The sequence below is a fragment of the Littorina saxatilis genome, linkage group LG11 (assembly GCF_037325665.1).
Source record: "Littorina saxatilis isolate snail1 linkage group LG11, US_GU_Lsax_2.0, whole genome shotgun sequence".
Taxonomy (NCBI): Eukaryota; Metazoa; Mollusca; class Gastropoda; order Littorinimorpha; family Littorinidae; genus Littorina; species Littorina saxatilis.
The window spans coordinates 4,714,255-4,729,356 of NC_090255.1; the positions used below are offsets into that span (position 1 = coordinate 4,714,255).

The window sequence follows — 15,102 nt, forward strand, 5'->3', positions numbered from 1 at the left end:
CGAGTCGCACACTTATTTCCCTGTCAAGTAGGTTTAATTTGTACACATTAGAAAAAAAAGTTCAAAAAAAAAAGTGATTACCTACCTACCTACCCTATTTTTTGGGGGGGCTATGTTACCGTAACCACACCTATTTTTTTTTTGGCCTTGGGGCACTAGCAGGCCTGCACATAATTTGACCTGGGAGATCGGTAAAATATCCACCCGTAACCCATCAGGCGTGGCCTGGATTCGAACCCACGACCTTCTGCTTGGGAGGCCACAAGGCCATTGCGCCCATCACATGTTATTTTAATTTCATTTTCTTGTGTGCAGATGTACCCGTTGCAGCAAATCGAGCGTCAGGGGAGGATTCAAAGTCTCAAGGGAAGGAGGGAGAGGGGCCAGTCTGCGCCCTGTGTGGAAAAGTCTTCCCCTCTCTGCCCGAGCTGCAGGTTTGAATCTTTGCACTGAGAGAGAGAGAGAGAGAGAGAGAGAGAGAGAGAGAGAGAGAGAGAGAGAGAGAGAGAGAGAGAGAGAGAGAGAGAGAGAGAGAGAGAGAAAGAGAGAGAGAAGGGAGGGGGGAGGGGGGAGAGCAAGTAGGAGGAAGGGAGGGACACAGTGAAAGTGTATGTCTGTCAGTCTTTTAACTTTTAAGTTGTATTTGTTTCTCTTTCAGGCTCACCTGTTGCAACACCCAGAGTTGCGTCCCTTCGTCTGTCAGTTTTGCGACGCTGGTTTTACCAATTCTCAGTCCTTGCGAACACACCTGCACACTCACAAACAGGTAGGTCTGTTTTGATGTATGATAGTATTATTGGTTCATGGGATGTTAAAGAACTGAACTTGTCACTTCCAGGTGCCTGGAGCCGCTAGGTCTTTCAGTCATGCCTCAGGCAGCTGTCCGTTTGAAAAAGATACAAAGTTTTATTGACTTTCATGCAAGGAGTCAAAACCTGCAAATTTGTTACAAATTATTTTTGGTCTATCTCCGGGCAGGCAGGCGTGGCCCTCGACCAGGCTAACATCAGGTCTGGCACGTGAACTAATTACGTCAAAAGCATACTTGCAAGTTTATTAGTCCCGGCGAGAGGGAGAATCCTTTTTATTTTGGATACTTTATGTCAAGACATTGTGTTTGATTACGTAAGAAAATTGTAAAAGATGGTATGTGGGTCCATTGAAGCGCATTCACTCACTTTGATTTATCTAATTTCCATACTTGTGGTGCGTTTTCAACCAAATTGTGTCGTATGCGTCTAAGTTAAGGTATGACGGATTCCCCAGATTTTCTACAGCGCGAACCACAGGAATCTATGCTCTCCGCGCTTTATATAATAACTATGAATAAAATCATACTATTTGAACATCAAATACCAATAAACATTCTAGCAAAATATGTAATGCTAAACTTACAACAAGTCATTTTAACCCAAGTTTGTCCTGCAGGAGCGGCCCTACATCTGTGGTCTGTGTGGCGACACTTTCGCCGAGTCTGACGACCTCCGCGTCCACACCGCCTCTCACTCCAACACCTCCATCATCCGCACCTCACACCACACCTCCCCCCACTCCACCCCCGCCCCTGCGACCATGGCAACCAGCCACAAGTGGCCCGAGACCACGTCAACAAAGTCTGGGGTCAATACCATACCTTCAACTGGCGCGGGCTCTGCTGTCCCTTATTCTGGTGCAAGTTCAGCAACATCGCAGGGTTTAAGCTCTCATGGGTTTGGTGCTGCCAGTTCTGTCGTGTCGGAAGCTTCTGCGACTCTGGTGAAACGACTTCACTCCCCCCATCGCGATTCCTCCCTGTCGCCTCTACCGCAGACAAAACGCGCGACCTTGACGAGGTCACCTCATGCAAATTCTCCTCGCGAGATGTCTCCTAGCTTCAACACTGCGTCACCACGAAGAGGCTACCGTCTGACGCGACAACCGCGATCGTTGGAAGAAGAAATGGAACCAACGTCTCTGCTGCTGAGCGTACCAGACAGACGACACCCTGTGTCGCTACCAGGGAGCAGGCAGTCCTCTCAGAACCAAGAAGACTCGCTGAGCGATGCCAGAGAAGAAATTCGGCGCCGGACGAGGGAGTCTGGAGGGTTTGCACGTAGCGGTGAGCGTCGACCGACAATCTGCCGACAGGAGGAGATCGAGATTGGCGACCAGGATCTGGTCCATGAAGACTTTGGTGATGACGATGACACTGTGTTTGCTGACAGAGTGCGTGTTGAGGAGGAACCTGTCACCATCACTGTGGGCTGTGAGAATGATGCTGTGAAATCACTGTCAGGCTCTGCCACAGCGCATTCTTCTGCGACTTATTCTCCCTCCCCTGCGGTGGTCATCAGCCATGCAATATCAGATGGGAACGTACAGGGGAGTACTGTCACCAAAAACACCGCAGGTTTCCAAGGAGTCTTCAGTGAAGCTTCATCCCTCGGCGGCAGGATACCTGACCAGCATGTCTCTGGCACCGATTTTTCGGGAAACCAACAACAGATTGTGAAAGACACAGCCTTGCAAACCCCCTTTTTCTTCAAACAGAATGACCAGCCTGTCGTACTGAGCGAAGAGGGCTGTGGGTTTCAGACGATTTCTGGAGCTCAGCTGCAAACTCAAACTCCACTTCAGAGTTCTTTAGAGGTTGTTCCGGTGCCTGCTTTTGTTAGTTCTATGAGCTCCATTCCTGCTCCATACGCCAGTATGCCGACGGAGCAAGTTTCTCCCAAGACAGTAGCGTTGACTTGCCAATCAACACAGCCTACACATACACAGCTAGCACAGTCTTTCCAACCAACACAGCCAATACAGCCTACCCATGCACAGCTAGCCCAGTCCTTCCAACAAACGCAGTCGATACAGCCTACACACACGCAGCTAGCCCAGGCTTTCCAACCAACACAGCCAATACAGCCTACCCATACACAGCTAGCCCAGTCCTTCCAACAAACGCAGTCGATACAGCCTACACATACACACACGCAGCTAGCCCAGGCTTTCCAACCAACACAACCAGTACAGTCATTTCAAACCTCACAACTCCCATCATCCACCACCGCAGACAAACAGCAAGTTGTTCCTTCAGCAGACTCGGCAGCGCACGACGAAATGATGGACTCGGAAGTTCAGAGCTACTTCGCGGACAGTGTGGACGCAGGGTCGCCCAGCATAACCCACGCCATTCTCATGAACGACGAAGAAGCGGAAGCCATCTTGATGAACGATCGCGACTCGGACGACCCGCAGTTGCTGGTGTGTGAGGAGGAGATGGGGGAGAGCTGGAAGGACGGAGGATCGGACATGGAGGAGGAGGGGGGAGGGGAGGGGGAGAACCTGGGGGGTAAGAACACGGAGTGGGACGAGTGGGGGTCGCTGGGAGTTCACATGCAGGGCGGGGAGAACGATTCAGACATCGCCACGACGACGCAGACCGGCCTTCTGAGTCAACAGCGAATGTGACTGGATGAAAGTTGTATCTGAAAAAAAATAGTGTAGACTAAACAATCAAAGACTATTCAAGGCTTGACAAAAATCATCAACACACTGAACGATTCGGACATCGCCACCATGGCGCAGGCCGGACGGGACTCCCTGGTACTTGTATGTGGAAAAAACCATCTGCACTGAAAGAACATTGAAGAACATCTGCACTGAAAGAAAATTGAAGAACATATGCACTGAAAGAACATTGAAGAACATATGCACTGAAAGAAAATTGAAGCCTTGACAAAAATTATTGATACACTGAACGATTCTGACATTGCGACTACGGCACAGGCCGTCCTTCTTAGTCAACAGCGAATTTGACTGGATAATAATCGTATCTGATATTTTTATTTTTTTTTATCTCTGGACTTAACACTCAAAGACTGTTCAAGGCTAAACAAAATTCATTAACACACTGGACGATTCTGACATCGCAGGTCTTCCAAGTAAACGGCGTATGTGACTCGCTGGTATTGTCCTTGTATGTGGAAAAAGTGATTATCTGAAGGCTAAACACTGAAAGACCCTTAAAGCCTTGTCAAAAATCATTCACGCTGAACAATTCTCATATCGCAACCGGTGCAAAGGTTAGGCTTCTAAAATCATAAGCAAATGTGTCTGGTTGACTGGTTGACTGGTTGATAATCATATTTGAAAAAACTGCAGGCGAACACTGACTGAGTATTCAAACCCGCAAAAAAAACTCATTAATTTCCTGGAAGTGCAAGAGGATTGTCCAGGATGTCAAAACATATGAACATGCAATAACAGTGCAGTGAAGATTACATTTACAAGATGGCAAGAAACGTAATTCTATCAAACTGACTTCTGAGACGGACTTTGTCATGCTGACAAGATTGGTTGAAGGAAGGGAGCGTCTGAAAATCTCGAGTGATAAAAGTGAACGGGTAATCTGACAGTATAAATGGATGAAAATTGAAGAATTGAAGGCTTAGCGCTTTACAAAACAGTGTTGTAGTTTTTGTTTTGTTTTTTATAAATTTAATTTCTGTACTTTATCTTGCACAATTGCCTTATTTCCATTTGCAGTGCTTGTATGCAAAATATTTATTTATTTCTAGAGGCTTTTTTTTTGTTTTGGTTTTTTGTATATGTGTGAAAGAGGAGGGGACCAAACTTTCTTACCAAAAGTTGTTTCTGATTGTGTTAAACTAAGTTCAAATGTAAGTTATGTTCATGCCGAAAGATAAAACCAACATTGCAAGTTGCAACAAAAGCAGGGATGAGTGCGCATGACTATGAGGAGCATGCAAACATGTTAAGGTGCACAGCTAAGTCATGACATCTTTGCATGAATATTCAGTCTCAATATGCCAACAAAATGTTCATGTTCGTGTACAAACTTGCAATAATTTAATTTTTTTGTTTATGATTTTTTTTCATGCAGATTTTTTTTTTTAAATAGATTATTGTATTCTTGTTAATGTTATGCGTGGCAAGAGAGAAACTGCCAACAGCGTGCAGTGGAGTAAGAGTCAAAATGATCAGATATCAATACAGTCAAACCTGTCTACAATGACCAGCTATGAGACTGACCAGAAGTGGTTGTTATACCTATCTATAATATAGATAGGTGCTTGCTATGTAAAGGTGAATTAAGTGGAAGAAAAACGCAACAGGGACCCTACAAAATGGCCAAATGTTTGCCTTCGAGAGTTGGTCGTAAGGGCATGTTTGACTGTAGTTCAGACAATTTTGAAGCAAAAATATATGGTTAGAAATGGTCGCTGATGTAAATAATATGGTGTTTTTTTGTCAAAAACAAGAGTTACATATTTTGTAGGGTTGTTACGAAGATGTCTGCAAACAAAAAATATTGAATATAAGATCTGCATTATTATAGTTAAATATACACTTTAGCTCATAGCTATTTAGGTTAAAAACAAATATTTGTAAACAGCATGTTACTAAACATTTACTTTTTCAGTGAGAAGAAAGTGAAACATAAGTGCAATTTGATTGCAGATGAGGCTACAAAATAGGATTTTTTTCAGTCATATAATATGTACAATGTATATCTTTACCACAAAACTGTTTCAGATATATATGTATGTGAAAGATTATTTAAAAAGGACAGATACTGCTCATTGAGTTTATTTGCTTAACAAATTTTCCATACAAATACAAATGGAAAACAAAGAATGTAGGATTGTTCAGTTATACTTTGCACATTCTGTTTCAGGAATAAATATGTCCGTTAAATTGAAGATAAAACAGGGAAGTAGAATGAATTCAAATTGACTGTACAGCGCCATCTTGACCATCCATTTTGATGTTTTCTTTTGATTACAGTGGAACCCCTTTTGAAGACTCCCCACTTTAACACCCTCCACCTTTCAAGACCTTGATTTCTTTTTCAGACTGCTTCTTTATCAAGACGTTTTTACGTTGCCTTAGGTTTCACTCTGTCTGTTCCTCTGTTTGTCTGTTTCTCTGTCTACGGATCAGACTTGTATCTCTATTTCTCTGGTTTCTCTTAGATTAATGGCAGTCTAAAAAGGGAGTTCTGTACCTCAGATACAGTGGAACCCCATTTTAAGACCTACAACAATCTGAGAAAAGCGGGGCTCAAAAAAGAGGGAGTCTTAAAATGGGGGTAAATTTACAGAGGTTATGAACAAAGAGTCTGTGAAAACAGGGTCTTAAAAGGGAGGGAGTCTGAAATTGGGGGGTCTTTAAAGGGGGGTTCTACTGTATCAATGCTATTTTGCCGGTTAGCAGAAAGATAGATTACATCTTGCATGCCTCTGATGTACAAACACACAGCAGCCCCCTTATATTTGTTCTGACAGAATTTGGTTTTCTTATCTCAAAGAGATAAGTGATGACATACTTGATGCCAAGCATCACCGAAAAAGGAACTTTGCAATCCCCTTACCAAGGTTGTGATTTGTTACATTTGTATATTTACTGAAATGTGTGTGTGTGTTTGTGAAGAGGATTTGCATATATGGGGAGAGAGAGTTTTTGTCCATATGTGTATCTATTGTGCCTGTTGGTTGATCAGCCTTTAAGAGAGATTGTGTGTAAATATAATAAGAGTGTATATGTTTGATGAGGGGAGGGGGAGGGAGTGATGGGCCATGCGGTGCTAGTAGGAAATAAGGGAGAACGATTTGTTGTTCAACCTATAAGGCTATGAGGGAGCGCAAGAGAGAATGTGTGTGTGTGTGTCTGTGTGTGTGTGCGTGTGTGTGTCTGTGTGTGTCTGTGTGTGTCTGTGTGTGTGTGTCTGTGTGTGTGTGTCTGTGTGTGTCTGTGTGTGTCTGTGTGTGTCTGTGTGTGTCTGTGTGTGTCTGTGTGTGTGTGTCTGTGTGTGTCAGTGTGTGTGTATGTGTGTGTGTGTTTTTGTGTATGTGTCTGTGTGTGTGTCTGTGTGTCTGTGTGTCTGTGTGTCTGTGTGTCTGTGTGTGTGTCTGTGTGTGTGTCTGTGTGTGTGTGTCTGTGTATGTGTATGTGTGTGTCTGTGTCTGTGTGTGTGTGTGGTGTGCGTGTCGGTTTGTGTCTGTGTGTGTCTGTGTTTGTGTGTGTGCGTGTGCGTGTCGGTTTGTGTCTGTGTGTGTCTGTGTATGTGTGTCTGCGTGTGTGTCTGTGTGTGTGTGTCTGTGTGTGTGTGTGTCTGTGAGTGTGTGTGTGTGTGTGTGTGTGTGTGTGTGTGTGTGTGTTTTCACACAACATGCATGAGCATGTGTTTGTGTCTTTTGTGGAAGAGAAACAAATATGCAAGTGTTTCTCTACAGTTTGAGTTTTGATGTTAACAAATTTGATTGGCAACATTATTTATTAAAAATTGATATTAAGTGTATGTTACAATATTGTAATTGTTGGGATGGAAACATTTTTGTTTGTTTTTCACGCAGTTGTTGTTCACAGAAAACTTGAATTGTTGATGTTTTGTATGTTCATACTGACTTTCAGATACTATTTAAAAGAATGTGATTTATGAGAACGAGTGTTTCGTCCACGAATGTGTCATAATTAATTGTTTGAATTGAAGAGAAGTTTTGTCAAGTTAAAACTGACTGACGTTCAACAACAAGTTGGAGACAAATAAAAGAAGATGAATAAGAAAAGCTGTGTGTGCGTGTGTTTGTATGTGTGTGTGTGTGTGTGTGTGTGTGCATGTGTTTGTATGTGTGTGTGCGTGTGTGTGTGTGTGTATGTGTGTGTGTTGGATATGTTGTGTGTGCTCTCTCTCTCTCTCTCTCTCTCTCTCTCTCTCTCTCTCTCTCTCTCTCTCTCTCTCTCTCTCTCTCTCTCTCTTAAATAGCGCCATTTCTCCTGACGAATTCAATGAGCACTTTCTGTGTTTGGCTGATCGATTGAAACAATTTAAAAATGTAAATGAAGAAGTCGAGGGTGGGGACTCCCTGTTGTTTAGATTAAAAGAATTTTGTATTCATAAATTGAAATCACAAGATTCATTCTCTATCCCAACTATTGCCGTACATGAAGTTGGAAAATTTATAGAAAACCTTCAGAATAATAAATCCATGGGGCCTGACAAAATCCCCCCGTCGTTGCTTAAATTAGCCCTACCGTACATAGTGGAATCCCTAACGTATGTGTACAATCTTTGCATTGAACAAAATATTTTTCCTGATGCATTTAAAACGGCAAAGGTCGTTCCACTTCCTAAAAATAAAGATGTGTCTGACCCTAATAACTTCAGGCCAATTTCATTGCTTCCTATTTTATCAAAGCCTTTAGAGAAGCACATACAGAAGAATCTTCTGAACTACATGGAAAGGTGCAAATTATTTCACAACTTTCAATCTGGGTTTCGTCCGAAACATTCCTGTAGTACAGCTCTTTCATCACTCTGTGATAACTGGCTATCGGCAATTAATCGTTCGGACATATCAGGGGCTGTATTTCTTGATTTTAAGAAAGTTTTTGATCTTGTAGATCACACATTACTTTTACATAAACTCGCATTGTACGTGAGCAATCCCGCAACGTGTTCATTCTTTAAATCATATCTTGTCAACAGAACACAGTATGTTTCTATAAACGGTAAAACCTCTCCCAAAGGATGTTTAAAGAGTGGAGTCCTCCAGGGGTCAGTTTTAGGGCCTATTTTGTTTTGTGTATTCATTATGACCTCCCCCTTCATATATCTAATTCAAAAGTTAAAACGGATTTTTTTGCAGATGATTCGACGCTTCACACAAGCTGTAGGACTGTTCAAGAAATTGAAGTTTCCTTACAGTCTAGTCTGAATGAAGTCAACAATTGGTGTAACCAGAATTTTATGATAGTGCACCCAGGGAAGACAAAAAGCATGATTATTACAACAAGACAAAAACACCAGTCACGACCTCTTAATTTAAATCTTGACAGTGTATGTGTGTGTGTGTGTGGGTGTGTGTCTATTTGTATGAGAGAGAGAGTGGGTGGGTGTGTGTTTGTGCGTGTGCGTAAGTGTATACATGTGTGTGTATGTGTGTTTGTTTGTAAAGGTGTGTATGTCCGTCTGTCTATATGTGCGTATGGGGGTGTGTTTTGTGTGTATCAAGTTTGTGTGAGAGAGTGAGTGAGTGTGTGTGAGTGAGTGTGTGTGTGTTTGAGAGAGAGAAAGAGAGAGAGAGAGAGAGAGAGAGAGAGAGAGAGAGAGAGAGAGAGAGGTTTGTCTTTCGCTGGGGTATGCAGTGCCTTGGCGTTGCACATCTACTTAATTGTTATTGCATTATGTTATTACACCCCCGGTATAGGGGTGTGTATAGGATTCGGTCGATGTGTTTGTTTGTGTGTTTGTGTTCGCATATAGATCTCAAGAATGAACGGACCGATCGTCACCAAACTTGGTGAACAGGTTCTATACATTCCTGAGACGGTCCTTCCAAAAATTGGGACCAGTCAAACACACGGTTAGGGAGTTATTGGTGGATTAAGATTCTACAAGGACTTATAGAGGGACATATCAATGGTCAAAGGGAAATAACCTTCTCAGTTGGTGGCAGTGAGAATGGTAAGGACGGGGGTGTTTTTCCTACCTCGGAGGAATTTCTTGTTTTTTGTGGATTTCACAAAGCGTACCAATTAACGGCAACGTGTGTCATTCGTCCGATTTTCGCTCATGCTGCGCCTAAACGATTAAATGAAATAATAGTATGTGAACAGATAATGCGTACATTATCACTTTAGACATCTTTTGTTAGTATATACTCATCAAATCGTGCCAGGTCGTGGTGTAAAAGTTACACAACGAGAATTTTTTCACACAAGATTGAATGAGATTCCAAGATAAAAAAAAAAAATGTTTAGTGTCCAACGCCCTCCAAGTGGTCCCTGTCAGTTACTTTTGACATCGCTAGATCAGTCCTGAGGAAAAGTCCGTGAGTTTCCCTTCCCAGCAAGGTATCTGTCACCACACCGGCTCTCTGGCTTCACTTAGCTTGAGCCTTGGGAAAAGGTCTTTCCCATTCTGCCTCCGACTTTTTTCTCTGGACTGTGGAGTGCTGCGTCATATTGTGCCAGGGTGTTGTTGTTCAAAACCGGCAATTCATTCACTTCAATGTCGCTGTTTGGAATTAGTTTTGGGTTAGTTAGTTAGTTAGCTGTTGCTTTTCGGGTCCAGCGGACCATAATAGGCCAAATCAGGACCCCATTAGTTTTGGGTGAGTTGTCTGACGTTGGAACACATTCAAGTTCATGTTGTCCAGCAAAACGAAGTACTGCAATTGTCTTCTCTGCGCTTGCTTCTGGATACGAGAACCCGAACTATCGAAATCAGACACTCCTCAAACATCTACAGAAGCACCCGATCAATGAAAGTATCAGCTTCTCAAAGGTCGATCGAGACAAAGGAGCTGCAGTTTTATTCATGTTGGTGCACAGCTCGAGCATTACGGTGTCGGATGCCCTAGCACAAGCTTACTCTCTGGGAAGTGCAGACAAGCACCAAGAAGTCGCACTTCTTCTTCGAGGTCTCATTCTACAGGCTTTCAAAGAGTCCAAAGATCTGCCTTCGCCGCCTACAGCCAATGACATGGAGCTGACTGCTGAATCTCTTCTTACTCCTGACCTCGTCCGGTTTCTCAGCCTGGTAATGGCCGGCAAGGAAGACACAGATATGAGCGAAAAGACAAAACGTTTGGTGATTTCTATAGGCCAAGCATCGGCGACTGATCGACCTCTCTGAGCTTGCAGAGTCCCTGGGGTATGACTATTGTGCCACTCTTTTGGGGTTCTATGTGTACAGCGGAGAGGACTGCACCAGTGCCTTCAAAGGAAAAGGTAAGGTGGGGCCTCTTAAGAAACTGGAGAAGAACCCCAGGTTTCACGAGGCGTTCAGGCAGCTTGGTGACGGCTGGGATGTCAAGCCTCGGGTCGGTGGCGAAGCAGTTGGAACAGTTCACATGCATGATGTACAATCACAGTCGTGAGACCTCAGTTGATGTGGCTCGTGGAAAGCTGCACCACAAGATGGTGGCCGGGAGAGCATGAGAAACTCACGTCCAAGTCTACGGTCGATCTAGCTCGCATGCCTCCTTGCCAATCTGCTCTAATGCCGCACATTCAGCGCGTAAACCACCGCGTTTCTCTGTTGTGACAAGCGTGCTCGTGAAGGCATTCTGGAGAGGCCAAACTCTACTACGACCGGGGGCAGGGATGGCTCTTCTTCCTGAGGAAGCTGCGGCAGTTCCACGTCGACCCACAGATCCTCCACCTCTTCTACCAGGCGACTATTCAGAGTGTCGTCTCCTTCAACCAGCTCTGCTACCACAGCAGTGCAAAGAAAGGCGACATGGAAAGGTTGGAGAAGATTGTGAAGAGAGCAGGCTCCATCATTGGCTCTGAGCTTCAGCCTCTCAGCACTCGATTCCCGAGTGTGGCGCTGAAGAAGCTGAGCATGATCCGCTCTGACGACCGCCACCCTCTGCACCAGGCGCTCGCATCGTGCGAGCCCACGCGTGAGTCATCACGCCGTTTGAGGTGCTGGCGGGCCAAGACGAACCGGATGAGGGACTCGTTCCTCCCGATGGCTGTACGACTCTACAACCAGTCCCTGTGAATGTGACAGTATGCTAGATAGACTTGAGTGCTGTAAAATTTGACTGTGAGGACTATGGGTGATGTGAACTGTGACTGCGGAAGGACAATGAGTGCTGTGAACTGTGACTTGGAGGACTATGGGTGATGTGTAGTAGGTGTGAGCGATGGTAGAGTAGAGGACGTGTGTTTGGCGGGGGGGGGGGGGGGGGGGGTAAGAGTGAAATGTTGACGTCTGTTTACTTTGTATGATGGGGGGGGGGGGGGGGGGGTTATGATGTAATGTAATGTATGATGATGTACTATGTGTTGATTGCGTATGTATGGGGGTTATGATGTAATGTATATGTATGATGATGTATTCTGTGTCGATTGTGAATGTATGGTGGGGTGGGGGGGTATGATGTAATTTAATGTACGATGATATATTTGGTGTTTGATAGTGTATGATTGTTTGTTAGTTGTAATGTTTGTGCGTGTGTTATAATGCAATATGTTATGATGTAATGTGTGATGATGTATTCGGTGTTTGATAGTGGATGTATGCTTATTAGTTGTAGATCTAGTACGATGTTTGAGGCTGTAATGTTTGTGCGGGTGTCATATGTAGCCGTACGAGGGTTCCAGTGTGTGAGTTGTGCATGGCCGGGCGCTAGAGTGCTGCATGAATGAGTAAGTGCATGTGGAGTTGTATGGCTGGGTGAATTGTGGGTTGCGTACGTCCGAGGGGCACATGTAGCCTGTGTGTCTGAAGTAGTGGGTATGTGTGCGTAAGGGTGTGTTGATATTGAACTTCAGTTGTTGCTTTGTAAATGTCTATGTATCAGTGTATTATGTCTTGCCACACACATGCCAAATTTCCTTGTATTGATGAGGACAATAAAATTTCTTGTATCTTGTATCTTGTATCTTGTAAAAATGCCGACGGAGTGCTAGAACCCGTGTGGTCCCACAAGCCTATCCTACCTGTGTCGCTGATTGATCTTCTGGCCGATGGTGGTTGTGAAGAAGAGGAGAACGAGGAAGAAGAGGAGGAGGTTGACTTTGACGCGTTTGCTGAGAGCGATGATGAGTTTTGAGTAATCATGACTGTGTCATTTGACGTTATCAACTACTAACCATCTCAAATGTAAATATATTTGTTTTCTATTTGTGTACCATAATAGGACCCACCCATTTCAGTGTTTTGGGGCCCCAACGAGGGTGTTGGAAATATTGTCCTGGATTTTCATTCACTTTTCTGAGTACACATGTTCGTAACTTTTCGAAATTTTTGAACCAATCACATACTGTAACATTTATACCAAGACCTGTCACGATTTTGATGTATATCTATGATAACAAAAGATGCTTAAAATGATAATGTACGCATTATCTGTTCACATACTATTGTTCCATTTTCAATCGTTTAGACGCAGCATCAAAGAAATTTCGGACGAATGACACGGGTTGCCGTTTAATCAATCCGCCTTGTGAAATCCACAAAAACGGAAACCATTAAATAACAATCAACAATTTTGTACAACAATGAGATATTGTACCTGGTTGTTGTGCATCTTTCTTGTTCAATACTTGTCTTCCTATCTTCAACGGTTAAGGTTCTGGGCGGGTATGGGGTACACTCTTTGTTGCCGGACCCGAGATTGCCACCCGGGGTGCTTCAGGAGCGTTAAAAGGGTAACAGGGACATTTTTCGAGGTGGCCAGATAGCTGACCGTTTTTACTATCTATAAACGACAATTAAAAAAATATCTCACAAGGGTGCTGGTAAGAGCTCCTGCACACTAAACTAAACCACGCGTACGCGCAAACCCACTCGTTCCTCTCAAAAGGCGATCACATTTGTTGGCAGGCTCTCAAGGGGCTCCGTGTAAGTGTAAAGTGGCACGCGATTTGTTGGTTTTGTATGGATCCTTCACTTCACACTCTGATACGCCCAATGTGGCATCGCCATTTTCAAATTCTCACTTTAGCACCAACATTGCCACGTTGGCCCTGGTCTGGATCATCCATTTTCACTCCACACTCTGGTATGTCCACTGTGGCATCACCATTTTCACTCTGGCACTCTAGCACCAACATTCTCTGACACTCCCACCCTGGCACTCTCACCCTGGCACTCTCACTCTGCCGGCGCGAATCTTTAGGGTTAGGGTTAGATTCGCGCAATAGCGGCCCCGCGCAATAGCGGCCCCGCGCAATAGCGGCCCAGCCCCACCCTGGCACTGTCACTCTGGCACCCTCACCCTGGCACTGACACTCTCATCCTGGCACTGTCACTCTGACACTCCCACCCTGGCACTCTCACCCTGGCACTGTCACTCTGGCACTCTCACCCTGGCACTGACTCTCACCCACTGTCACTGTCACCCTGGCACTGTCACCCACTGTCACTCTGGCACTGTCACCCTGGCACTGTCACTCTGACACTCTGACCCTGTCACTGTCACTCTGACACTCTCATCCTGGCACTGTCACTCTGACACTCTCACCCTGGCACTGTCAATCTGGCACTCTCACCCTGGCACTCTCACCCTGGCACTGTCACTCTGACACTCCCACCCTGGCACTGTCAATCTGGCACTCTCACCCTGGCACTGGTCTGGATCATCCCTTTTCACTCCACACTCCCAGAGACACACACACGAACATTCACATAATACACATCACACTGGTATCAGTCTTTCATCAGTCAGTACAGGCATCAGTGCAGAGACAAACACACAGAAAGATATTGACGGGCCCGAGTGGGATTCGAACCCACGACTTGGGAGTTGACAGTGTTTGAATGCTGTCGCTCTTATCCCCGCGGCCACTAGGTTCGCTTGAAAGTTTAAGGAAACTTAGTCAATATAAAGTTTTAACTGAGCGAATGTTTACAAAACAAGATCAAACCGTGGACCACCCCAGTAGAGAGAACAGTTATTTCCCCTGCCTAGCTGCCTGCGTTCGTGGTTGAGTGCCCCAAAGGGTTTAAAATCGTGATCGTGATTGGCGTTTTTTGACCTTTCTGTGACCGTGATTGCCGAAATTTCAATTTCTGTGATCGTGATGGGACTTTGCCCGTGATCCGTGATGACAAAAAAATCAAGTCTCGTGATCGTGATCGTCATTTGTCTTCGTGATCGTGATGGGCATTATTTCAAAGCATTTTATTTTCAACGTACATTTTTCACAGCTGTATCACTCTATGATCCTCTATTCGTCAAGGTGTTTGTGATCGTGAAAACAAAAATCAAGGTAACTGTGATCGTGAAAGCTAAACTTTCCCTTCCCGTGATCGTGATGATACCCCCCCCTTTGGTGCCCTCATGGTTGGGAAAGGCGGGCAGACATGAAGCACTGAGGCTGGTTGGTGATTTTTCATGTCCCATTGTGGGCTATTCAGGGCCGATCAAATTCTGTGTTCTTTCTTGGTTTTCATGGCGGCCTCCATGTTTGAAACCATGTTTTTACGGGGACATTGTTGGTCTGTCGTCACGGTAAAGAGAAGCCGAAGGTTTTCAGTCAGTGAAAACTCAGAGACTAGTAAACACACACACACACACCAACACACACACACACACACACCAACTGACACACACACACACACACACGCGCGCGCGCACACACACA

General features: G+C 44.6%; 1 protein-coding gene across 1 annotated transcript in view; it reads left to right on the plus strand.

Annotated features, from left to right (window-relative positions):
• Positions 1–6,716, plus strand: part of LOC138980789 (uncharacterized) — a 29,408-nt gene extending 22,692 nt beyond the window's left edge. The window contains exons 14-16 of the mRNA XM_070353679.1: positions 316–434; positions 659–766; positions 1,429–6,716. Of these exons, the coding sequence (XP_070209780.1) occupies positions 316–434; positions 659–766; positions 1,429–3,444 (2,243 nt within the window). The 3' untranslated portion in view covers positions 3,445–6,716. The remainder of the gene's footprint in view (positions 1–315; positions 435–658; positions 767–1,428) is intronic.
• The last annotated feature ends 8,386 nt before the right edge of the window (positions 6,717–15,102 follow it).